The sequence below is a fragment of the Colius striatus genome, chromosome 4 (genome assembly GCF_028858725.1).
Source record: "Colius striatus isolate bColStr4 chromosome 4, bColStr4.1.hap1, whole genome shotgun sequence".
Lineage (NCBI taxonomy): Eukaryota > Metazoa > Chordata > Aves > Coliiformes > Coliidae > Colius > Colius striatus.
In genome coordinates, this window is record NC_084762.1 from 85,995,375 (window position 1) to 86,020,645 (window position 25,271).

Below are 25,271 nucleotides of genomic sequence, written 5' to 3' on the forward strand. Positions count from 1 at the left end.
GAGAGGCGCCGGCTGATGAGGCGGTTCCGCCGCCCGCCCGCACCGCCTCCCCGGGCCCGGATCGCGCCGCTGCTACTGCAGCTGAGAGGGTCGGTGTGGGGGTCACGTCCGGGCCAGGAGCCGCTTCAGGCCTCGTCGTCCGGGACTAGGTGAGCAGCAGGCGCTTTGGGGGTGCTTGTCTCCGCCGCCCTCTCCCTTTGTGGCGGGCTGAGGGCAGCGCGCTCCCGGCAGAGCGGGCGGGAAGGGGACGTGGGGCCGTTGCCCTCCGTGCATGGCTAACGAGGGGCAGGGTGGGCCGGGCCTGCTGCCCTGGCTTGTTATGGGCGGGCTAGGGCTGGGGGAGCGGAGCGTTTTGCTGGGTGTGCTCTGCTCCCGACCATTGTTGCGGGGAAGTAACGTCTCCCGGTGATAGACGATCACCGAGGGTATCAAGGAAGTAGACACTAATCCTGGTAGCGAACGAGCGCTTGTCACCTACAGATCTTGTACTACAGAAGTAACGCTTTTTGTTTCCTCTGCTTTATAGTCTGAGGTGTTGAAGCAAACAGAAATGAGATCGTTTTCTCAAATCTTTAAAGGGAATGGCAGAATAGAAACCGTAATTTAAGTTTGCTGCTTGGTTTGATCACTTATTTTTGGAAGAAAAAAGGTGCCTCGGTAGGCTTACTTGGTGTCCTTACTGGTTGTATTTTCCAGAATTGAGGGGCTTGGGGGATGATTTACAAATTGTAAGTGCTTTATTGATGCACCCGGCATTTTTCCTGGCAAAAAAAGTGCTTTTAAAATATTGCTGTGAAACCAGTTGCACTGGGGAATGTGCCTTTGAAAGCAGAATGGCCAACTGCAAGCTGAAGTTCAAGAATTCACTTAGAAAAATCAAGAGTGAAGTCTTTGCTTGGGATCATAAACAGTTTCTAAGAAAAAGAATGGTTTTCTTTTAAGGAAAAAAAACGGAAAGTTTCTCCTGAAGAACTTAAATTACTTTCCCAAAGACAAATTCAGGTGAAACTGCCAGTGCAATGCCGTGATTTCATATTGTAAACAGTAACATCTGTTCCTGTGTATGTTGTTTGCTGAGTGCTTCCACACATGTCAAGAGAATGCAGAAGCCTTTTTAACTTTTCGCTGTTGTTTTTTTCAGGTTGCTGCCGTTCACAGTGTATATCTGTGAAATTTCCAAAAGAACAGCAGGCTTTCAGTAGTGAGTGAGATTTTCCAAGTTGCAAAAGGGAATTAGGTTCTTACTGTTAACTTTGATACACTGAACAGGCCCAGAAAGGTCAAGCTGCTAACATGATTTTATGGGACACTTTAATAGTGTAAATTTGTATCATGGAGGTTCTATACAGTCTTGCTAAGATGGCAAACAGGTGCTTTAAAAAGAAAAAGAGTTAAATAATATATCAGCTGAAAGCATTTGTTATTAAATCTTTTAAGAGCATCCTGTTCCTTTATTTTCATTGAATTCTGTAAGGACCTTTTTCCTTGACTACTGTTGTCAATTTGACAGCCTCTAAAGATCTGTAAAGATAGCAATCACTGTCTTTTGGCAGGGAGAGCATGAGCTGACCTCACTGGAGCTATTGTTGAAAGCTGCTGTCTCCTCTGTGTCAAGATGCACCTGGAGAAGGGGTTAGAGAGGAAGGCAATTTGTAGTTAATTCAGAAGTTCAACTGTGGTGAACTTGAACTGTTGTTAAGACATTGTAGAAGCACATGACCTAAAAACAGTGTAATAAAAGGTAGTCTTGAGTGGCCAAGCACATTTTTTTAATTGGAAAAAAAGAAAAAGATAGAAAAAAAACGTTAGGAGAGAGGAGAATGTGACAGCAGGTCTCATAGTCTGCACGACACTCGTAGGGAATGTGGCAACATTGTTCAGGTTAGGATGAGTGCAAAATGCAGTTCTAGAATCCCAGGGAAAGTAGTAGAGGAAGATAGAGCCTTAGGTATGCAAAGCTTGGGCAAAGCTTTGTCCTTTTTATTTAGATATTTTCCATTTTTCCATTGGATTATAACCTGTCAAAGGCTACTGTGGATATAACAACTCATCCCTGTGTTACATTTTCATTTGTGATTCAAACGAAGCCTCTGGTATACCCCAACTGTGGTTGTGAATTCCACTCTCTGCCTCCCCCAATATGATCTCAGTATAGTTCCTGGGTATATCAGTTATTCTTTGCATGGACTAATGTAGTATTTATGTCAATCCAAGGCTTTTGGTTTTTTTTGTGAATAACAGCATATCTGAAGCTGAGAAGAATTCTGCAACTTAAAGTATAAAATTCTGCACACCAGGTTCATATTTCTTACAATAGCTACATGTTGGCCAAGTGAGTTATAGCAAAGCATAAAGAAGGAAGAGCAGAAGTTGCAAGTTTTGAGAAGAAGCCAGCTGATATGAACAGTATGGATAGGCACAGCCTAAACAAACTCACTTAAAGGCTGAATTAATGACGGAGGAGAAGCAGTGAATTCCTGCAAGGCTGTAGGTTGTAGGTCTCTATTGGAAAAGAAGATGATGGTAAAGAAGATAAACATGATTCCTATGTGACACTGTTCTGTGCTAATGGAATATTGGTGTGAAGGGTTTGTAGCACTTCTGGGGGAAGCAGGCAGCACTTGTAAGGTAGGCTTTTATTTAAAAATGGTGCTACATGTTTTACTCAAGTGCATTCTTAAAAGAGTGGCCCTTTGTTAGATTATTTTTTCCAAGAACCAGCTGCTGATTGTAGTTAGTGAGGCTGAATTTGATGTGAGAAGTCGTATTTCTTTCTAGCCTAATTGATAATATGTCTAGAAAACACAGACAGGTTTTGGGGCATGTAGGCTTCTTTGGATCTGAAATAGAATAATAATTTTCAACTGAACATAATCACTGAGTTTGAACCTTGTGGTTTAGCAATGAGCAGCTGAAAACTGTAGGTTGCTTTTTGTGGTGTAGTTTTGGTTATCACTGAACAGAAGGTGAATTGGAAACCTCTGGTGAATTGCAGTTCCACTGGAATTACTGACATCTTGGAAGCTGACATTTCATCCCTGCTCTCTGATGTTTTGGGGGTTCTGTTGACACTGGTTTATTGTTACCTATCTGTACTTCTGTTTTCTCTCCCAGATTCTTTGGGTGTAAACTGCATCCAAAATGTTGTATCTGTTGTTTCTAGAGTAACGTTTTCAAGATGCCAGCCGGGGCAAGGATCTCATTCAACTGTGTGGATTCCTCTCTTTCGTCTTTGAAAAACTGCCAGTCTTATATACATACTGGAATGAATATTACTACTCACGTTGCCTTTGACCTTGTGGAAAGTTTCAGTAAGTGTATTCTCTTGTTTTGCATTGTGAGTCTGACAAATGAGTCCTAGGCCTACATATTTAGACTTAGTTACTAGCAATATCTTTCTTAATCGTAGGAACTGCAGCTGTTCTGACTAGACCAGGGTATTGTCATTCCAGTCACTTTGTTGTCTTAAATGATAAATTCAGTGAAAATGTAAATACCAGGCAAACATTGTCCCAGCTTTTGTAACACCCAAAACTAACCATGTTCCTGTGGTTGTTATCCTACAGCTTTGTAGAAACCTTAACGTTACTGGATGAGGTGGATGGGTAAATAAAATGCCTTTTTATTCTAATACTGCTTCTTTGTGTATGATTTGTTTGATGTTTAGAACAAGATATATTAAAATAATACAAAGAATTTTGAGTACAAAGATTGAGACACCTGTTGGGACATGCAGTTTTTTTAAGTACTGTCTATTTCTTTGCTGAAAATCACAGCCTCTAAGGTTGCTTCTATTTTGACATGTACAAAGTGGGGTACTGTAAATCTGTAATTGCTTCTATCAGTCTCATCATTGCTGTTTCACAAGAACAGGGGCACAGCAAAGCTACTTTTCAAAGACTGACATTTCTCTGTCTTCTTAGGTCTGTGATAATGTTTTCACTAAGAAAAACCCTCCAACTTTAAAGCTTCAAAACCTGTATAGGTTTTGATTATGAGTAGAGAGTGGAGAACAAGAATCCACCGAAACCAAAGTTTTGTTGTTCCTATAAATCTTGTACTCAACTAAACCAAGCTTTATGTACAATCAACACAAATGCTTTTCTCTTTGTCCGGTGTGATAGTTCTCTGTCCTTTGACTTTTTTATCCGTGTTGCTGTTCGAGACAATTGACATGTCATTTGTAGCAGGGTAGAGGAAATTGAAAGCTTGTCTGAGTAGTCAACTGGGGATTCCCTTTGAGGTAAAACTGGTATAACTAGTTTTGTTTCCTCTCTGCTTTTGCAGTCACCGTTTCTTCTGCTTTCCATAAGAAATACATGGAAATACACTGGATGTACCGATTAATTTCAGTCCCAAGAACTCTTAAGGATCCACAGAAGTTAGTTATTTTTACAAAACTTAAAAGCTTAATTTCACCTTTCAGTAGAATTTCCTGTTGCATTCTCATTTGGAGGAGGGAAAGGCATCCATGCAGGTCTGCAGCTGGAAGTCTGCACATTTAAGTCCTGAGAAATGTAATCTTCCTCACTTACCTGCTTCTGACACATTAATTTTTAACTACAACCTTGAAGTGATTTTGTCTATTTTTATTCAATAACTAAAATGACCATATTTAGCATTCTATCCTGAGAGGAGATTAGTCTTGATGAAATACTTACAGTCATTCTTACAGTTAAATTTTATCATGTAACTGGAAAACAACTTCTTGGTCATAACACATGTTTTATTTTGGCAAGGGCAACTTTCCTGTAGAATCATAGTTACAGAGTTATCAAGCAGGGTCTTTTAACACAGTCCATTGCATTATTCTACAAAAAAGATATTCCAGACTTATATTTATAGTTTATACTTCTTTGGTCTGATGTTATGGTGTTAGCGTTTTTTACTTAAAATAGTCTTCATCTTCTGCATTTTCTATATGCACGTGTGCACATGGGACAAACAAACAAGTGAAGCTCCTCACTTCTTTTAAAAGGTTTGGTTTTCACTCCCTTGACTACTTCACTTGTACTTCAAGTTCTTATGTTCCTTACACAGTGCCATCAGGAAAGGTAGAGGTAGTGTTTCTGTGGCATGACATACTTTTGGTAAACAAATACTTTGATGTTTTAGAATTAGTATCAACCAATCATCCATACCTGACTGGTCTTACCTCCAATTCATGTCCAATTTCCATTTCTGGAATTGTTACTCTTCTACTTTGCCTTCATGTTCTGAGGCAAAATATTCATTTAATTTTGAGCCAGTGTTAGGTAATATCTTTAAGCATTCTTGTTCCTATCCTATATGCACTTAGTTTTAATTTCCTCTACAAAGTTTAATTGTCCAGTTTCTATCAAGTTTCATTGCCAGGCTTGTAGAAGCAAGGATTGTTATTGTATTTTACAAGCACTATTTCTGTGAAGGTTTTTTGTTCCTTTAGACTTTCATATTGGATAATGCTGTTTTTGGGGAATAGTACCCCAAATTTTCATAGGGAAAGTACATGCATGAAGATACATTTACATCTGAAGATCAAGAACTGAAAGAGCAGGCAAAGTTAGTGCAGTAAGTGATGTCAGCTTCCTCTCTTAAACTGTCATTCTCCACAAGCCCAACCCTGAAAGCATTTCCTGGTAAGTTTGTTAAAAAATACCGAGCAGTGTTTGCTGGGCTGGCCGCTGGTTAATAAGTACCATGAAGGGACTTCCTATACTAGACTTTATGCTAAGTGAAATCAAAAGATCCAGCTCGATCACTTTTCCGTACTTTCTCAGGCATGGTAGTGAGTTTGCTCAAGTGCTGTATTTGAGGTTCTATCTAGGCAGCAAACACCATAGTTACTTATTGGTTTGGGTTGGTTTTTTTCAGCAGTGATTTGGGAAAGAACTTGTGTGATTTTCCTAACTTCAGAGCTCTAGTAAAGCAGAGAAATTGAAATTAACACATTTAAGTTTTCTTTGACATGTGTAAATGGATTTTATGGTATGCCAATTTTCTGGGTGTGTAAAAATCACTTTCTGCATATTAGCACTGTAGGATTAGAAGAGGCTTTTGACTTTCTGACACGTTTAGTGGAGAATGGTATGAAGAATGCTTCTAAACGATGTAAAAAGAAAACAGATCAGTGGTTCAGTGTTTCAGCACTTTTGTGTGCATGGAAGTTTTAAAGCAGCCACATGATTGTTCAGGTGGAGTGAAAATCAAAGCTCACTAGAGGGCAGAAGAAGATAGGAAGTTTGCAGTACTTCCACTTGAGTGACTGAAAGTGTTGAAAAAAAACTGGCCTGTTTACCTGTCCGTTGATCTGGCCATGATCCTTGAGTAACCTAAAGTCCTCTCCAGCTAAACCATGCAGAGAACAAAGAACTCTTACATTGGTTATGGAAGCTAAGAAATCCTCTCAATGATTCTGAATTTAAGCTTTGTACACATATGGTGGTAGCATTAAATAAAGAGGCAATAAAACTACTTGTCTGATAGTGAAACCAGAGGGCTGCTGATAGGGAAGGGTGCCACACTTGTGGGCAGGAGTGGGCTCAGGATACTCCATGATTTCCAGGAACCTCATAACACATAGTAACATTTCTTCAGACATCTCAGATGCTTTGCAAACACTGGCTAAGCCTCTCAGCTCTCTGGGAGGTAAATAATGGTAACAGGGATTACTTATTTCATTGCCACTGAAATGAAACTCTTTTTGGTAAATCATGGTCACTGTATAGAAACATTATAACTATTATAATCTAAAAGAAAAATAACATTTCCTCCAACTGACTGAAAGAACTGAGAAAACTTCATTAGAGAACACAGATAGAGGTTTTTGGGTTGGACATCAGGTTAAATTGTTTACTCATGAATAAATATCACAATAGATCTTTCACACCTTTATTTTAATATGTTTGAAACTTTCAGAACTAAATAAAACCCTGGGTTTTCATTTCAACTGTAATTTCATATGAAGAATGCCTTCTCTTGAATTGAGACTATCCCTTCTCTCCACACCATAATTGTTTTTAGGAAGCTGCTGTATATCTACTGACTCACTTCAGTCCTGCTTAAATGAAATTCATCTGTTTCTTGCATGGCTGCAAGCTAGTGCACATACTCATGCTACCACCATTGATTACTGTGTCTGCTTTTCATTACTGTGTTGCTCTAGTCAAATTCTTTCTCTAGAGCCCTGTGCACATCTATTTGTTATATTCTGAAAGATGAACACTTTTGCTCTTCATAATTAACTCAGAGGAGGCCATTATGTTCTGGCAGTAACAACAGAGCCTTTTAGTTGGGATACAGTTCTCAGATTTGAGTTTCTTTTGTTTTTGTTTTCTCATATACATTGATGGTGCTCAGAACTTCCTATTAATTTGGTATATTCCCCTAAAGCTTTTGACTTTCTATTCTGCAAAGAAGGCAATCTCACTATTAGGAGGAGTATAAGCAACTGTGAGAGAAATTGATGGAAATTAAATAAATAAACATGGTATCTCTGCAATAAACAGTGGTCAGAGAAATCTGGGAAAGTGACATAATCAGTTTCATGAATGTAAATTGCAATTCAGAGAACCTTAAAGATTTAAATGTTTATAGATATCATCTTATCACATGGTCCCACATTTTGAAGTGTAACACAGAATGTACCAATTAATCTAATTCTCCATGACCTTAGAATCACAGAGTCATTACTCCTGGAAAAGACCTTTAAGATGACTGAGTCCAACCACTAACCTCACACTTCCAGGCCCATCACTAAACTAAACCATATCCTTCAGCACCTCACCTATGTGTATTTTAAATATCCCCAGGGATGGTGACTCCACCACGTCTCTGGGCAGCCTTTTTCAATGCTTAATAACCTCTGTAAAAAAGTTCTTCGTAATGTCCAAACTAAACCTTCCCTGGTACAACTTGAGCCCATTTCTTCATATCCCATCAGTCATTACTGGCATGATCAACCTTGAATTAGTTAATTTTACTGCTTCCTGCAAAATAATAATAGTCAGAAACCAAATGCTTTCCTATATCATTTGAATAGTGGTAAGATTTAGTACCCAATATTTCTAGGCAGGATCACACTCTATTTATGCGTTATAGTTCTTTTGGCATCTGGTTGCAGTCCACAATAGTAAAATTAAAATTATTCCTGTTCATGTAAGCTTTATTTAAAACTGTGAAATGATTAGTGAATAGAAAGAAGTTCTTCCTTGTGAGGGTGGCAAGGTACTGGAAGAGAGACTGTGGATGCCCCTTCCCTGGAAGCGTTCAAGGCCAGGTTAGATGTGACTTGTAGCAACTTAGTCAAGTGGAAGGTCCCTACCCATGGCAGGAGATTGGAACTAGATGGTCTTTAAGGTCTCTTCTGACCTAAACCTTTCTATGATTCTATATTGACACCTGTGCCCACTGAGGAACAGCTGTTTGCACTGCTAATTTGACTACTCCTAGTTGCTGAACTGTCTTTACTTAAAGTAGTTTTCTAGAGTTAGAAAGCACTGCTGGACATCCCTGTGAAATACTTCAAGGATAAGTCTTATTCTCTGTTTTTGGAATTAGTGTAAGCTGTTATATGTGTTGGCTGATGTGCTGTTAATAGTATGAATATACTGGCCCAGTGTCTGTCTACCATATCCAAGACATGCATCCATTCCCAGCTCTGCTCAAAGTTATTGGATGTGAATTCTGTCTACTTGCTGAGGATGACAGTTTTATGTGACCATTCAGGAGAAGACAGAACTTTCTCAAGAACATGTGACTGTGAAGTATGGAGAGGTGTTGGAATCATAGAATCGTAGGGGTTGGAAGGGACTTTTAGAGATCATCTAGTCCAACCCCCCTGCAGAAGCAGGTTCACCTAGATCAGGTTGCATAGGAATATGTCCAGGCAGGTCTTGAAGACCTCCAAGGAAGGAGACTCCACAACCCCTCTGGGCAGCCTGTGCCACTGCTCCGTCACTCTCACAGTGAAATAGTTTTTTCTTATGTTTAAGTGGAACTTTTTGTGTTCCTGCTTCATCCCATTACCCCTTGTCCTGTTGCTAGATACTATAGAAAAAAGGGATGTCCCAACCTCCTGACACCCACCCTTTAGATATTTGTAAATGTTAATAAGATCACCCCTCAATCTCCTCTTCTCCAGACTAAACAGCCCCAGTTCCCGCAGCCTTTCCTCGTATGAAAGATGCTCTATACCCTTGATCATCTTGGTGGCCCTGTGCTGGACTCTCTCCAGCAGTTCCCTGTCCCTCTTGAGCTGAGGAGCCCAGAACTGGACACAGTACTCCAGATGAGGCCTCACCAGGGCAGAGGGGGAGAAGAACCTCCCTCAACCTGCTGGCCACACTCTTCTTGATGCATCCCAGGATGCCATTGACATTCTTGGCCACGAGGGCACATTGCTGGCTCATATTTAGTTTATTATCAATCAGGACTCCCAGGTCTCTCTCTGCAGAGCTGCTCTTCAGCAGTTCGATCCCCAGCCTGTACTGGTGTATCGAAATGGAGACAACTAGCTCATGGTCATCTCCAGGTTTCCAGCCCACCAGCTTGCTCTTTAGAGGGGCTGTTGCTTTTATCTGGGCTGGAGCCAAAGCTATGTGGGACTGGGAGGAATGTCCAATACAAATGGGAAATAATTGTGAGGGAGAGTATGCCAACTACAGACAAGATGATAAGAATTTCTTAACGTAAAACTTCTGAAAAGCATTTTAAAGCATTAACAGAGGAGTTTGTCTAATTAGCTGAACAGTGAAGAGCAAGATACTTCCTTGATGTCTGGGACTTTCTTCCAGCCACACATCACATTCCCACCATCTACTGCAGAGGCCCTGGAGTGAAGAATAGCTATGTGGGAATCAGTTCTTGCACCAGAACTCTAGTTTTATTTGAGGAAAAAAAACCTACCTGCTTTTCTTTTTCTTCAAAAACTTCCCCTAAAATTTCATGATCAGCTGCTACTCACATCTGCTTTCTATCTGTATTGCATCATGGTGATCTTGTAGAGATATCAGGGTCTGTGTGAGAATTCTGCCTCTTTCTCTGTGCTTGGAAGGATTTTTCTGCTCACCAGCATGTACAAGGCAGTCCCATGGGTCTTATGGAGTGTTAGTGAGAGGATTCTTTGGCATGTGCCCCAGATTAAGTTAGTGCTTTACAGCTCTGGCTTTTGCTTCTTGTCTGATCATTTCCTATTGCGTAATGTGCTCTCTCTGCCAGCAGAGCTTACCTCAGTTCCGGCTGCGTATCCCGTTTGCCTGATCCTTTTGCCCGATCCTTTTGCCCAAGAGCTCTTGCTGCTCTTCCCATGTGCTTCACTGCATCTCACACATGCAGTGTTTTCCCTTTACTGACTGCTTTTGCTTCTCTAGATTGCATGGGATCCACTTGTGTCACCATGCCTGTTTAAAACTAGCTCAACAGTAGTCTTAATAATGGACAAAGCTGTGGCCTGTATTGTAAGGACTCTGCATGAGGAATCAGACCTTGTTTTTCCCCTGCAAGCCTGTATATCTGTGGAGGTGCTCATGGGCAGCAAATAGAAATAGCAGTGAGATTTATAAGCAGTGTAAGAACAGCATTAGAATAGAGCAATTCATTACTCCTTTATAGACACAAGGGAACAATCTTACCTGGATTTGAAAGCCCCAGGAGTGTGCCTCAGTCTCTCAGAATTTACTTTTTCTTCAGGGTAGAGTAAATTCTAAGTAATGGTTGCAGGATTCTTTTTTCATTTTTCTTGTTGGAGAATGTAAATATAGAATGTTGAAGTCTATCCTTAGAGATAAATAGCTTTTCACCAATGTTTGCTTTAAAAAAAATGTTTTCTAGATATGAGAGAAGGTACTGTGTAGAAAACAGAGATCAGTGATCCATGAAGTTCATAACTCTCTTGTGTTAGCCTCTCCCAGATGCTTCCTGTGGAGCTACAAGAATTCCCTCACCATACCAAGCTGTTCACAGAGGAAGTTTCTTTCTAACCCCAAGCATTTATCTGCCAGAAGCTGTTGTTAACTGCTCTGATTTGTTGCTACACCAGTGTCTGTGGTACTAATTGGTGGCATGCACAAACTCAGTGTAGGCACCAAAATTACATCATTCTTCTTGAGACGGTTCTTTTCCTGATGTTTAATGTAAACTTGTATCTTGAGGTATCTGAGAGAAAATGGTTCAGGTTCCCCTTCTCAAAAATACTAAGTTTGCTTTCCTTCAAATTGTTCACTTAAGATTCATTCTTTTAATAATTTCTTTTTACTCTGATGTCTGTCCTCTATTATGTGGTGCTTCTTGGATTGTTTTATAGCTATTTAACCTTTCAACTAACAGTGAGGAAGATATGTATGTTTTCTTGAAGTAGATAGGTAAAAGGTGTCACACTTCAAGTATTTCTTTGGCAAGTAATTTTAATATTTGAAACAGAAAGAACTGCTTGAGTTCTTGTGAAATGCTTTTCTGAAGACCCCCCAAAATTACATGTTGTGCATTATGCTCTTCAGTCAATACCAAAATTTTAAGAGGAATGAGTTGGATTAATTTTTTCTCCTACCTTTGTATTTCAGTAATTGCAATGTAAAAATTACTTAGAACATGTACAGCCAGCACTGATGAGCCCATTGCTGGAATACGTTGGTTAGTTTTGAAGGCTGTTCTTCAAAGAAGCTGTCTGAAAAATGAGGATTTGGATATGTGCCTTGTTTCAAAATCTGGAAAAATATGACTTGTAATGAAAGATTTTTGTTCTTTCATATTTATCCAAAAACCACCCTGACCATAGTCTGTAATATTACAAAGTAGGAAAAAACAAATATGTGGCATTGCTATTATTTCCTAGCTGGGATTTTGACTGTACACAGTGTGGTGAGAGGCAAGTAGCTATATCAGGCAGCATGATTTTGTTCTGCTGGCTGTTTTTCATTTTGGGTGCTCAGTAAACTTAGTACATTCAAGTATCTTTGTTCCTCAACTCTGGCAGCTCTGGAAGGAAGGAGAAACCCATCAGGTGGCAGCAAAGGCTTTCCTGGAGCTTGTGCTGTTATTCCTTTACCATAACTCACTCCTAGAATGGATTTAGAGGTGTTGGGGCCATATCACCACAGTGTTGCATTTAGTACCACTAAAATATAAACAGATAATTAAGATTAATAGTGCAGAAAGAGAACTTGTATTATCAGATCATACATTTTTAAAGCTGTTTGGAACCAACATGATCTATTGGTTTGACTCCCTGCATAATACAGATGATTGCATTTCATACAGTTATTCTTGTGTGAAGCTGCTATGCTGTGGTTGAACTAGAGAGTATCATTCAGAGTGAAATCCAGTCTTGATTTAAAGGTAGCTTGCTGAATAAGTGTCTGTAGTGAATTTTCATGGAAATATACTGACAGCTTGCACCTGAACAGAAAGTCATACTCTGGACAGTCTCGGTTTTTGTCAGAGCTCTGTGAGTGCTCAGATAAGAGCTGCACAATTTTTATTTCTCAGATTTTGGTAGGTGGTATTTATGTAGTATCTGATTTCAAATACACACATACATACATACATACATACATATATTTATGTGCCTATTTATACCTATTTATCTTCATAAGGAAGAAGGTAATTTTCTCCTCCAAAGGTCATTACGAGTTCAAGAGGTTTGCAGTCACCTGGTGGGTTACCTCATGTACCCACAGTCACTGTAAATTTCTCTGAGTCCTAACCTCATAAATTCTCAGCACTCTTCAAAATAGATCATAAGTGGGATTTAAGTGCTGTATAGACCTTTTTGCAGACCCTCTGCACGCTAGTGATGTTAACCTTGAGAGAATGAGTGAGCTTACAGCTGTAAGTTACAGGCTTGAAATTACTGGGTGAGGTTCTTTGGCCTCTGCTATGCATGAGATCAGAATAGATGATCCTAATGGTCTGTTCCAGCTTCAAAATACTATGAAGTACTGCAGAGGTCTTGTGTGGGCTCTTTAGCACAAAGATAAATTAACCTCTTTGAAGAAAAGACAGAAAGGAATATTTTATCTGAGTAATTTACTGTATGAAAATATTCTCTGTAGTATATTAATCTGTCATTTTCTTATCATCATATTTCTGCCACAGAAATGTGGCAATAAAAAAATACTGCTAACTCCTGTTTCAATGTAGAGGCATACAGTTTATATAGTTAGTAGTGTGGGCTTTGAAGAAGCAACTCTGAAGGCTTTAATTTTTATTAGTTTAAGTTGATCAGTATTTAGCTTTCAGTGATCTGATGGTGTGCCTAAATAACTAGGGAGGAAGGAGGAATCCACAGAAGTAGAGAAAAATCTGGGATTGGCAGCATTCAGAAAGATTAAGAACATAAAGCAATTGTATTTCTTTCCTCAATTCTTTCATTAGGGAAGGATTTATCAGGGTTAAAAGTAAGCTCTCTGCTGACATGTTCTCAATGTTTGGTCAAAACATGAAAGAAGCCCTTATGTAGCCAGGATCATTCTGAAACCTTCATCCTGATTCCTTACCAATAGAAACAGGACTTTTTTTGTTTCCCTCATTTTTTCTTTCTTTTAATTTCTCTTCTTTGTTCTTCTCTTAAAAAAATAAAAACCTTGGAACTGATTTTTTACCTTTTTTTTCTTGATACTCAAGTAACTTTTTGTCAGTGCTTGTAGAATTAATTATGAGGTTTTTTTAATACGTTCAGATAAAAATAATTAAAAGAAGACTTAAAAATGCACTCTGACTCAAATCCAGGTTTTATGACATGCTTCTGCTTCCACTGATACTATATAGCAGGCTGATACTGTAATGCAGAATGAAGATTATAGTATGTACTGATATACAGTCCAAGAATTTAAAGGGGAATGTTTGCATTTTCAGTCAGTCACATCTGAGAATGGTGTGTTCCTTACAATTTCTGACACCAAGACCTGTGACAAACGTCATCCTTTGGAGGACAGGAAGAGGTTGCTTGTCTGAATTGTAGATTTAGAATATTTTTAATTATTATTTTTATAGGGGTTTTTTTGAATCTTTTTTCTTTTCTCTTAAGAAGAACAAGGAACCCATAGTAACATTATATGAAAGAGAGAAAACAACAGAGATGCTCTAGGTCTGGTTTTGCTGAGGCCTCGAGGCCAGGGACAGCTGTGCTTTCAAACTGGCATTGCACTGCATGGCCTTGGGCAAGTCCTTGAAGTTCACTAGGCATCGGTTTCACTTCTATAAAAAGAAATGTCAGGAGTGTTTTGAGAATATAAGAACATCTGAATATCTCAAACTCCTGTGTAGATACTGACTTCTGTTGTTGCTTGCATCTTCTACTCATGTGGAAATTATATTGCAAGAGTCTAGAAATAGTGAGACTTCTCTGTAATGGCAGTAGGTGACTGGAAAACGTAAGGGATAGGTAGCCAGGAAAAATACATGTGCAGGGGAAATAAAAGGCAGCAGAAAACAACAGCTTAGCAAATATGATATCTTTATCTTTGTGAATTAACAAATAGGAAGAATCACATCTCCAAGAACCGTTATAGGTGATATGAAATGGTTTGAACTACTAACATTCACTAAAAGTGAAGATTTGCACTTAGATGAAATTTACGAGTAAATCCTACAGCCACATCTACAGGAGGATAGTTTGATATTTATTAGTAAATCAATAAATGATGCTCTGTGAAGAGAGAAAATAGTACACTGGTTCAAAACATGTGCTACTAAAACTGCTTATGTAAAGAAAATTCACAGTGAAACCCAGAGTCCGGCAAAAGGTCAATTGAAGTGACAAGAGAATCCATCCCATCTCTGTTTAAGGGAATGGAGCATCTCCCTAAGGTGAAAGGCTGAGGGAGCTGGGGCTCTTGAGCGTGGAGGAGATTGAGGGGTGATCTCATTACAAATACATAAAGGGCAGGTGTCAGGAGGATGGAGCCAGGCTGTTTTCAGTGATGTCCAATGATGGGTACAAGCTGGAATATAAGAAGTTCCAAAGAAACACAAGGAAAAATTTCTTCACTGTGAGGATAAGGGAGCACTGGAATGGGCTGCCCAGATGGGCTGTGGAGTCTCCTTCTCAGGAGACATTCAAAACCCACCTGGATGTGTTCCTGTGTGACCTACTCTAGATGGTCCTGCTCTGGTAGGAGGGTTGGACTAGATGATCTTTCAAGGTCCCTTCCAACTCTTGAGATTCTGTGCTTCTGTGATTCTGTTTTCTTCCTTCATTAGCTTTGTTTAATTTTTCAGGCAGTCGCTCTTATGTTTCTCTCTGATAACCTAAGAGCCCAGTCTGTTAAAATATCTTCAGGATGGTAGTGGTAGATCATGAGCAAGTCACCTTTGGCATCCCTTACTTAAGCTTCACAAGTTGAGCTGCTTTAGTCAGTCTTGATGTAAGTCACAGTTTCCAGGCATTGAGTAATTTGTGCTGCTCTTTCTTTGAAACACTGAAAGACCTTATCGAAAGAAAATGCAATTAGCAGGATTTAGTCTCATGTTTGTTGGTTTAGAAAGAGCCTTTGCTAAATTGTACACTATGTGCCATTTAAAAGTAGGGATACATCTGCAAAATTGTCACCATACAATCAGTCCCTTTTTTAAAAACAAAAACAACCCAATCTCTGTAGCCCTTTTTAGATGTCAGTTTCCAAACTGTGCACTATACAACAGTTGCTATTAGTATCTTTTATTGTTTCAGTTTGCAGGTTTTTTTGTGTGTTTACAGACCTTTATACCAATAAAAGAAGATTGTCAGCCATAAGTATGTTAGAGCTGTTATGATATAAAAGGATGGGAGAAAACCTATCTATTATATAAAAGGAGATGAACCCCAGAGACTGTGATCACCAGGAAGACATCACTTGCTAATAAAGAAAGAAACAAAAAGCTGGCTAGCAATATAGGGAGAAAAAGGGCAGGAATAGGGAAACTGGTTGAAGAGGAAGAGGGGAGAGGAGTAAGTGGTAAAGAAACGTGTAATGAAAGAGAGGTAAGAAATAAGAAAGCCACAGCAAAAGGATTAAACATGACAGTACCCTGATTGTGTTCTAGATGATGAAAGATATTTAAATGCCTTCTTAATGATGTTTCCTGTGTAAGCAACTTCTGTACTTTCCACCAAGATGTTAGCTTTTGCAAATGGGAAACATAGTCTGGCATATAAATCAACAGAGAACTGGTTCATGTGGCTGAAATGAGAAGAGAGATGTGGTCTTTCTGATTAGTCTCAAACTAGAGTTGTTCAGGATATATGTGTGTGTGAACCTTCTTACTTTTTTGACGTGATCAACAAATGCTATAGAGCGCTCTGAAATGTGCCTGTGCCGTAGCACTCAATAGAAGGTGACAATCTCCAACTGCTCCATAAATTACATATAATGAACTTTCTTATTAAAAAAGGCTTAACAAAAGCAGCCAGCTGGCTTAAGGAGAAGGTGGCAGATTAAAAGAACACAATTCAAAGAAATGTTCACACATTAAGGAAGTATTTTAACAGGCTTTCCCCAGACTGTAAGTGGGAATGGAATTATACATTGCATGTAAATGTCAAGTGACAATAATATCTCTGAGTTAAATCAACCTTGCAAACTCTTTCCTATTTTTCTTAAGCAGATGAATAAAGTTTAACTTGTGATTTCCTTACTAATCATCTGAGTAAGCAGTGGGTGAGTAGACTTTTTACAGTATGGGTAGATTAATGTGACATTTTCTCAAGATTTTTTATTTAAAGTTTTTACTTGTGGATCTAATTCACAGCTGTTTTTGGGTGAATTAGGTATGCCATCACTCATTCAAATTCTCTATTTCTTTAGTATTTTTAGATTAATCTTTTATCCATGCTTTGTTGGAGACGTGTAGTCTGTCCTGATGTCTCAAGATAATCTTGAAGTAATCAAGACTCCTTTACTGAACATATTTTAGTGCACAGATTTGGCCCAGTCCTTTTTATAGAAAAACAGATTTTAAACTGAATAAAATTCGAAAGCATGTCAGTATAACAGGAGAGAAAATTCTTTCAGCTAGTACCTGTCAGCAACACAAATCTCAAGCATAATCATATGGTTCTGAATATGATTTATTTTAGTAACACAGTGTCTGATAACTATGTCATAGTTTACCAGTTCTGTTTAAGTACTGAACAGAGTAAGCCTTCTACTTTTGCCTATTTAGTTACAAAACATTCCCACTAGTTTTCAGTTTATATCACTACTTTTCAAAACTGCCCCTTTAAATGCCATGAGGCCCCCACAATGCTACTTCTTTCCTACTATGAACAAAGATTAACTTTAATCTAAAAAACATGCTGAGAGACCTTCATCTGTGGTGTACTGTAAGCCATCAAACAAATTCCTGTTTCCTCTCAAAATGAGAAATATTTGTGCATATGTGAGAGACCCAGGCAATACAGAATTGCAGTTGCCCTCTGTTTGCACAGAGATGTGCATTTTCCACATGATAACAAAGCAGCTCCTCATAGTGGGAGAAATTTTGGTATGAAGTTTGTGGGAAATTAAATTCCAACACTGGAAAGATGTAGCTCTGTCATTTATCAGTAAACAAGCAACAGAATGAATGCCATATCCTAGCACTTTATGCCAAAAAGAGGAGATGAGCCAATTCACAGAATAAGTTTTATGCAAAGGAGGCCTGCTAGAGGCAGAATGAGTTGCTGGTTTTCATTACACTCGCAGTTTGGGTGCAGTCTGTGCCCTGTCTGTGAAAAAGGATTAGGTTGTGGGTTGGTTTTGTGTTGGTGGTAGGTTTTTTATTTTATTTTTTTTGTTATGTTGAGGAATTTTGGGCCCTGAAAGTCCTGGCTTGGTTAGCTTGCAGCTTGGTTAGCACTTCAACATGTGATTCATGCTGAATTGGATGTCTTGTGTGGGGAACATCACTTAACCTTTGTTTGTATGAAACACTGGTTTTCAAGACTGTTAGCTTTCTTCAGGAGAAACTGGAAAATGCCCAAAGCATATGGAAGTATCTACATTTTCAACAAACAATTAACTTCAGAGATGATATTAAGATCTATTTCAACTAACCCTCCCATTTTTGATAATCTAACAGATCAGTGTTTCTGATTTAAAAACACCAACACTAACATTGTTAGCTGTATATTACCAATCTCATTTATCTTTTGTTTATTCCTTTATGTATGTGGACCAGTGTCAGCTCTCTTGTAAGCCACATCACTGTTCTCTCCACAGTGATGTAGAATGTGGAGTTGCCTCCCTGCCAGATTTGTCTAAAAAGCTGACTATAAAACTGGATTGGTTTTCCACTCTGAGCTGCTCGCTTCTGCAGCTGCACTATGGCTAGTGCCCTAGCTGGCTGGCTAAAGCCCAGCCTTGCTCTGCCTGGGGCAGCTGATTAGCTTCTCTAAATTCTAAAGTCAATAGTGCCAAGGGTTGTAGAAGCAGAAATATAAGAACTTGGAGACTGTGTGGGTTCAGAGAAAAAAAAAAAAAGTTATGTTTAAAAGTATCTAATACAAATATTTGACACTTTAAAAACTAACATTTTGGCATTTTGGCATTTTTCCTCCCTCAGCCATTTCATTTCAGGTCAATAATATTATAATATAAGTTCTGGAAAAGCGTTTGTTTGTGTCTGCATGAAGCTGTTGCTGTTGTTTTTGGAAACTTAATTTGGATTCTGTGGAGATTTTTTGTGTGTGGGCATGTAACTGTGACCACTGAACTCAGCCAAAATAAGTCAGTGCTGAATTGTCTAGAATCACAGAAGCACAGAATCTTAGGGTTGGAAGGGACCTTGAAAGATACCTACTCCAATCCTCCTGCCAGAGCAGGACTGGCTAGAGTAGGTCACACAGGAACACATCCAGGTGGGTTTTAAATGTCTCCAGAGAAGAGACTCCACAAGCCATCTGGACAGCCTGTTCCACTGCTCTCTCACCCTCACAGTGAAGAAGTTTTTCTTTGTGTTTCTTTGGAATCTCTTATATTCCAGCTTGTACCTATCATATCATGTCATTGTCCTATCATTGGACATCACTGAGAAGAGCCTGGCTCCATCCTCCTGACACCCACGCTTTATGTATTTGTAAACATGAATGAGGTCACCCCTCAGTCTCCTCTAAGCTACAGAGCCCCAGCTCCCTCAGCCTTTCATTAGGAGGGATATGCTCCACTCCATCCTCTTGATGGCCCTGCACTGAACTCTCTCCAGCAGCTCCCTGTCCTTTTTGAACTGAGGTGTCCAGAACTGGACACAAGATTCCAGATGTGGTCTCCCGAGGGCAGAGTAGAGGGGGAGGAGAACCTCTCTCATTGTACTGCCCACAGCCCTTCTAATATACCCCAGGATGCCATTGGCCACGAGGGCACATTGCTGGCTTATAGGCATCCTGCTGTCCACCATGAAGGATTATCTGAGGCTTGCCTTCCTGTTATGTGTTCTAGCGGTTTAACTTGTAGTAGAGCTCATGTGTGCTGCAGTCTGCTAATTGAGCTTTGCTTTCATTAGAAAGAACAGCTTGCTCAGTTTTAGTGGGACCTGTTTGTTGAGCAGTTCATGCACAAACACTAGCACTGACACCTGTGAAGTAGGAAAGGAGTGTGCCATGAGGGACTGGGAGTGAGACTGCCCTGTACTGAAACTGCACTCTTGGTAGCTTTGAGAGGCAACTGTCATGGCCAGGTTTTCTGGCCAGGCCATTGGTGATGCACCATGTAACTCTCATTTCTTACAGTGCCACATGCAGTATGTCTATTCTGTGCAATAAGATTTTGAATTGGATACATCTGCACCAGACTTTGGTATTAGCTTGAGCCCAGGACCAAGATGCATTTACTGAAACATTATACCTGGTTCAATAAGCTTTGATGAAGGCTTGTTAGCTTGGTCTCAGAACTTGGCTGCCTCCAGTTCTGAACAGAGCAGTAAAATTTCTGAGAATTTCGAAGGTATTGGGTGAAAAGGTTTTGTTTTCCTACCTTTACTGATTTTTTTTATTACTGAAATACTTTTCCAACCCATTTCCCGTTTCCCCCAGACAGATGGAATTCTAAGTAACTACTGCATTTAGTTTAATGAAGGTGCTCTGAGATGAGAAATATAATAGGTTCAACACAAGCAAATTGTTTTTTTGTGAAAAAACTAGTGATGTTGTTTACTGCTGAGTAGTAACAATCATGTCCTATGTCAGAGACAGACTTGAACTTCACACTAAAATAATTATTTTCCACTTGTCAGTGCCATTTAAAATAAGAGAAGAATTGGTTATTGGCAACAGAAAACATTAATGTGGTTGACTTGTAAACAAAAAAAGGAGTGGATTATGTAGAATTTAGAATGTGTAGATAGAGGTCTTAAAAAGATTTCTAACAAATTTGAAAAGAACTTGTTGGAATCATAAAAATAATGATGAAAAGAGGATTTTGCTGGTATTCCTTTCCAGTAGAAATTGTAGATAAAGCTGCTTGTGAACCTTTTATGGAAATTGTAAATGCTCATTATAAGACTTGAATTGAAGTACTTCATTTGAAATAGCAGTTTTAGAAAGTGTTCTGAGAGATCAAAGAGTAGCAACTGTAACACCCTAATGAATATTTCACTGTTCCTTGTGAGGGAAAATATTTCAAAGAAATTTTTTTCCCAAATTGTAGTGTTATCATATCCACCCCTGAGAGGAAAAAGTAGGTAGAAGGAGGACAGCAGCAGACCCTTTGCTTTTCAATATTCTCAACCCTCCCATCTCATTCTGAGGAAGGCAAGGTCAGCAGCAGCTCGAGGCTCTGAACCACGCTCTATTGTGTGGTGTAGACATGCCCACGCCTCCACAGGCAAGGAGCTTGTTAGTCATAGGAAAATCCTTTCCCACTAAAATTATTAGTTAATTTTTTTTCAGCCTTAATTTCATCACCTGTTGAAATCCACTGAGAGGGATATGCATATCATTAGGAAAATAGAGGGAGTTTTGTTACTTATTTTATGAGATTGGTCAGATTTCTGTGTGAAGATAACATATGCCTTATACTTGCTTAGAAAATAACAGGTGTGGTTCCTCTACCTTTTTCTTGGCAAACAAATTGGCTTAGGAAGTTCTTTGCTCCCCAACTCCAGGATGCTACAGTTTGCCACCATCTCAATTGTACTGATAAAACTGTGTTATCTGCACTTCAGCTTCAGTTACTGGAATCATAGAATCAGAATGGTAGGGGTTGGAAGGGACCTTTAGAGTTCATCTAGTCCAACCCCCCTGCAGAAGCAGGGTTACCTAGATCAGGTCACACAGGAACATGTCCAGGCAGGTCTTGAAGACCTCCAAGGAAGAAGCCTCCACAACCCCTCTGGGCAGCCTGTGCCAGGGCTCCCTCACCTGAACAGTGAAATAGTTTTTTCTTATGTTTAAGTGGAACTTTTTGTGTTCCAGCTTGATCCCATTACCCCTTGTCCTGTTGCTAGCTACTATAGAAAAAAGGGATGTCCCAACCTCCTGACACCCACTGTTGTTGTTTGGTTTGATTTTGGAGGACAGAATGCTATTTGTAGCTTGGATTGTTTCATCAATCCAATGTATAGTATTGCCCTGTGAAAAGTCATACTATCCTGAGGGGAGGCAGAGGAGAAACATAGAGGAACAGGGAGGATGAGTGCCTGGAGAAATGACCTATGAAACTCCCTTTGTTGCCAAAGAAGAGGTACATGAATCTTAGCCATGGTGTTTTCCTGCTAATTGTCTGTTAACATGTATTTCTCTTGTTCTTGGGCCTATGGATGTAGATAGTATTAAGGAATGCTGACTTACTCATTTGCTAAGCAGAACATAGTAGTTCTGGATGGATCTCACCATAATGCCAGAAAGCTGGAACAGAACTATGACAAAGGAGAGCTTGAATTGCTTCTCAGTACTGTTGGATCTTGTAAATGCTTTCTTGTCCTTTCAGTGCTTCTGCTTACTAGTTACACTTTGTTAACTTTACATTAGTCTTCCTGCAATATTATGTAGGTGTTAACTGATGAAATAAAGATTAACCTCAATGTGACCTGGGAGTTTAGTAAGGAGAAAAGAAGTGTTGGTCAAATTCTGGTCTCTTCTGTCTGAAGGGAAGGAAGTAGTGTGGGAATTGTATGGGCCTTAATATTTGGTCAGGCAAACATCCGTTTTTATTTGGAGAAGTGAGTACATACTGCCTGTATTGATGTCTTGGTGTTGTTTGTGTGACATCAAATACAGAGGTTACAGCAGCAAAACATATGTAGATATGATATAAAAGACCTTTTTCTCTTTCTGTTCTATAGCAACCTTGATTTACTTCTGTAAGAGATTAGTTGATGGCTTACTACTATTTGTGTGCCTCAGTCTAAATTGAACCATCTCTATTGGTGTTGAATAATATTTTACTTTGGATTTTATACAGCAAAGCATGTCAACACATGTTGGAGTGTTTTGCTAAATCAAACCCTCAGTGCAAGCCCTGTTTATTTCATTAGGTATTACTACAGTGTCAGTAGGTGTTCAGAGGTATTGCTCTTCTTTATGTTGCAGTCTGCTTGGATATTATGGCAGAAATACCTGGTAAGAAAGATCTTTATTGCTGCTCTCAAGCCTAAACTGAGATCAGCATGACTTTTTAGCCTTCCCCTCATAACCTTGAATAAAAAAAAAAAGTACTGTAAGGAAGTTGCTTTCAAAAGCACTGTTGCCCTAGTTCTGCTGCCAATGGAGTTCAAGGTAGTTTCATGTTGAGCAAAAGTTTCATGATTACTTTATTATAGAATAATATAGTAAGGTATTTTCAAAAGTGGTTAGTAATACGGAGTGCCTCAGCTTCTCTGTTCTGATCACTGTTCAGAATGTGTGCAACACCCACTTGCTGGAAATGCTGGTCCTTTGACATGTTTCAAACTAGGAATTCAGCAATGTTTCAAGGTGGAGATTCAGACCCCGCATGGTCTGTTTCTGTTGAAATTTAGACTTTCTTTACAGTATAATGTGCTTGGGTTTCATTTCTATGGGATTGTCAGGAGCCTCCTGGGTCACTGAATCTTGTCTCTTTCCATTTCAGACTGTCATAGGCTACAGGGGAATGGCTTGTAACACAAGATGAGGGGTTTGAGGTTTTTTTTGGTCAGGAGTAGTTTGTAATCTAACAAACACTCTTGACTCATCTTATTTAAAAAAACACAAAAATCAAGCAGAGAGAAATGGATAATTGAAGATTTTTTTCAGTTACTTGCTGAATAAAAGAAATGTTTAAATCTAGACTGAAAAGCACCGACCTTTCCTTTCCAAAATAAAACCTCAGAATACTTTACTGAGGTACAGTAAAATACTTGAGCTGGATCCAAGTACTGTAGTTAGATTTGCAATTTCTTAACAGAAGTTGAATAGAAAATAAGATGAAACTTTAAAAATCTTTCACAAGTGAGGGTGAGGGAGCCCTGGCACAGTCTGCCCAGAGGGGTTGTGGAGTCTACTTCCTTGGAAATCTTCAAGACCTGCCTGGACATGTTCCTATGCGACCTGATCTTGGTGAACCTACTTCTGCAGGGGGTTTGGACTGGATGATCTCTAAAGGTCCCTTCCAACCCCTACCATTCTATGATTCTGTGATTCTGGTGCAAATGTGGGCACAGTCAACTAATTGTGTTCTTCTGTGCTAGTTGTTCTTTTACAAGTACTAGTCGTCCTGTCTCCCACACACTTCTCATTTTTATTTCTTCTACTTTGATTTTTTTTTTCACAGAATATAGGAAACTTGGACTCAACTTTCATCTTTACTTGAGAGGACTTGGACTTGAACTCACTTTCAACCTGAACTCACTTTCAGCCATCCTCTAGAAGAATGGTTTAGAGACAAGGTTGTTGGCTATTGAGGAATATCGTAGAATCACAGAAGGGTTGAGGTTGGAAGGGACCTCTGGAGGTCATCTTGTCCAACCCCTCTGCTCAAGCAGGGCCACCTAGAGTAGGTTTCTCTTTCTCTCATTGATGTAACTTCATTATGTAAGACAAACCTACTTTACATTGGGAGTACTGGTGTCTAGATGAAGATATTGGTCTATAAAATCACTCATGCACGCTCAGTCTCTAACTGTATATATGAAAGCTTTCCGTTCAAGCAGAATGGCTTCACTGAGGAACAGGGAGGGAAATCCAGCTCAAAATACTCTCGGGCTCAGTTAAGGCATTTCCTCAGAAGATGGACGTTTCTTTAGGACTTGCTTCAGCAGTGAGTAGCTTTTGATTGTTATATGGAGGGAAATTTTGCAATGACTGCCCTGAGTTCCCCTTTACTCCACCAGCTGCCATTCCTTGTACGGTTGTTGGACTTCTAATCAGCAAAATTTTTTCTTCTATTATGAATTACTGTGGTTAGTTCCTTATCCAAATGACTCTGTTGAGATTTTGGGGCATTCTACTTTCAGCCATTTATCTGCTTTTAATGAGAGGACACCTGTGTTCAGCAGATGAAACTGGTTTTCTCCAGTCTTTTGCCATTCCCTTGTATTTCTTCTAATTTAATTTAGAATTTTCTTTACTAGAACTCAGCTTGTTTGCAGCCTCATAATATATGTTACAGATCAAGAAGATCAGATTTTGAAAGAAAACTCTTTCAGTGAGTTTTCTGAGGAGCAGTCCCAGTATCCACAGGAGAAAAAGTGAAGATGTACCCTCAGTGCTGCTGAAGCAATTGATCTCCTGTTGAAGTTCCTCTTGGTCTGTGTAGTTTGCAGTACCATGGCAGGGTTCTCTCTTCCTCGAGACAGAGGAAGGAGATGGTAGTTGCCTACATAGATCTATATCCTGTCACTACTGAGCATCTAAACAGTAGAGGGACAGACTCCTTCTGTCTTCTCCAAGTGTTTTTGTGAATCTATTCTTAAAGAGCATTGGTTGGTTGATAGTTTGGTGCAAGAGGTATTGCTCAACTTCAATTGCCAACAGTTCTGAGTAGACCAAAATTGGAAGTGTAGACCAAAAAAGAGGTGTGTCTTAGCCGTTTTGGTTTTGAAAATGAAGTACTTGCTATAAACAAGAAAAAAATTGAGGATGTACATTCTCCTCCAGAAGATGGAACTAAATCAAGGAGTTGGGGAGCTTGTGTTCCTCTGCTGTCAGCAGTAACTTGAAACCTGTTGGCAAAACGTGTATTTTATCTGCTGCTGGTACATATGAAGACAACTGCCTACTACTGTTGTTGTCATTGGCTCAAGTGACACATGTTTGTGTTATGTGTTTTAAGAGTCTGAAATCAGTCAAAATTTGTCAGCAATGGTACACCATTCCTCTTCTGCGTTGAATGATGGGAGAGCCTGATAAAAAACCAACATGTAGCCTTGAAATGCAAAGAAAC

General features: G+C 39.4%; 1 protein-coding gene across 2 annotated transcripts in view; it reads left to right on the forward strand.

The window, feature by feature from the left end:
* Positions 1 to 19: 19 nt before the first annotated feature.
* NSMCE2 (NSE2 (MMS21) homolog, SMC5-SMC6 complex SUMO ligase) overlaps positions 20 to 25,271 on the forward strand; it is a 132,487-nt gene continuing 107,235 nt past the window's right edge. The window contains exons 1-2 of one of the 2 annotated variants that reach the window (XM_061995616.1): positions 20 to 149; positions 3,164 to 3,311. In XM_061995616.1, coding sequence (XP_061851600.1) covers positions 3,179 to 3,311 — 133 coding nt within the window. In that variant the 5' untranslated portion in view covers positions 20 to 149; positions 3,164 to 3,178. Of the gene's footprint in view, positions 150 to 3,163; positions 3,312 to 3,566; positions 3,606 to 25,271 lie in introns of those variants that run through there. The other variant, XM_061995617.1, reaches the window with a different exon arrangement.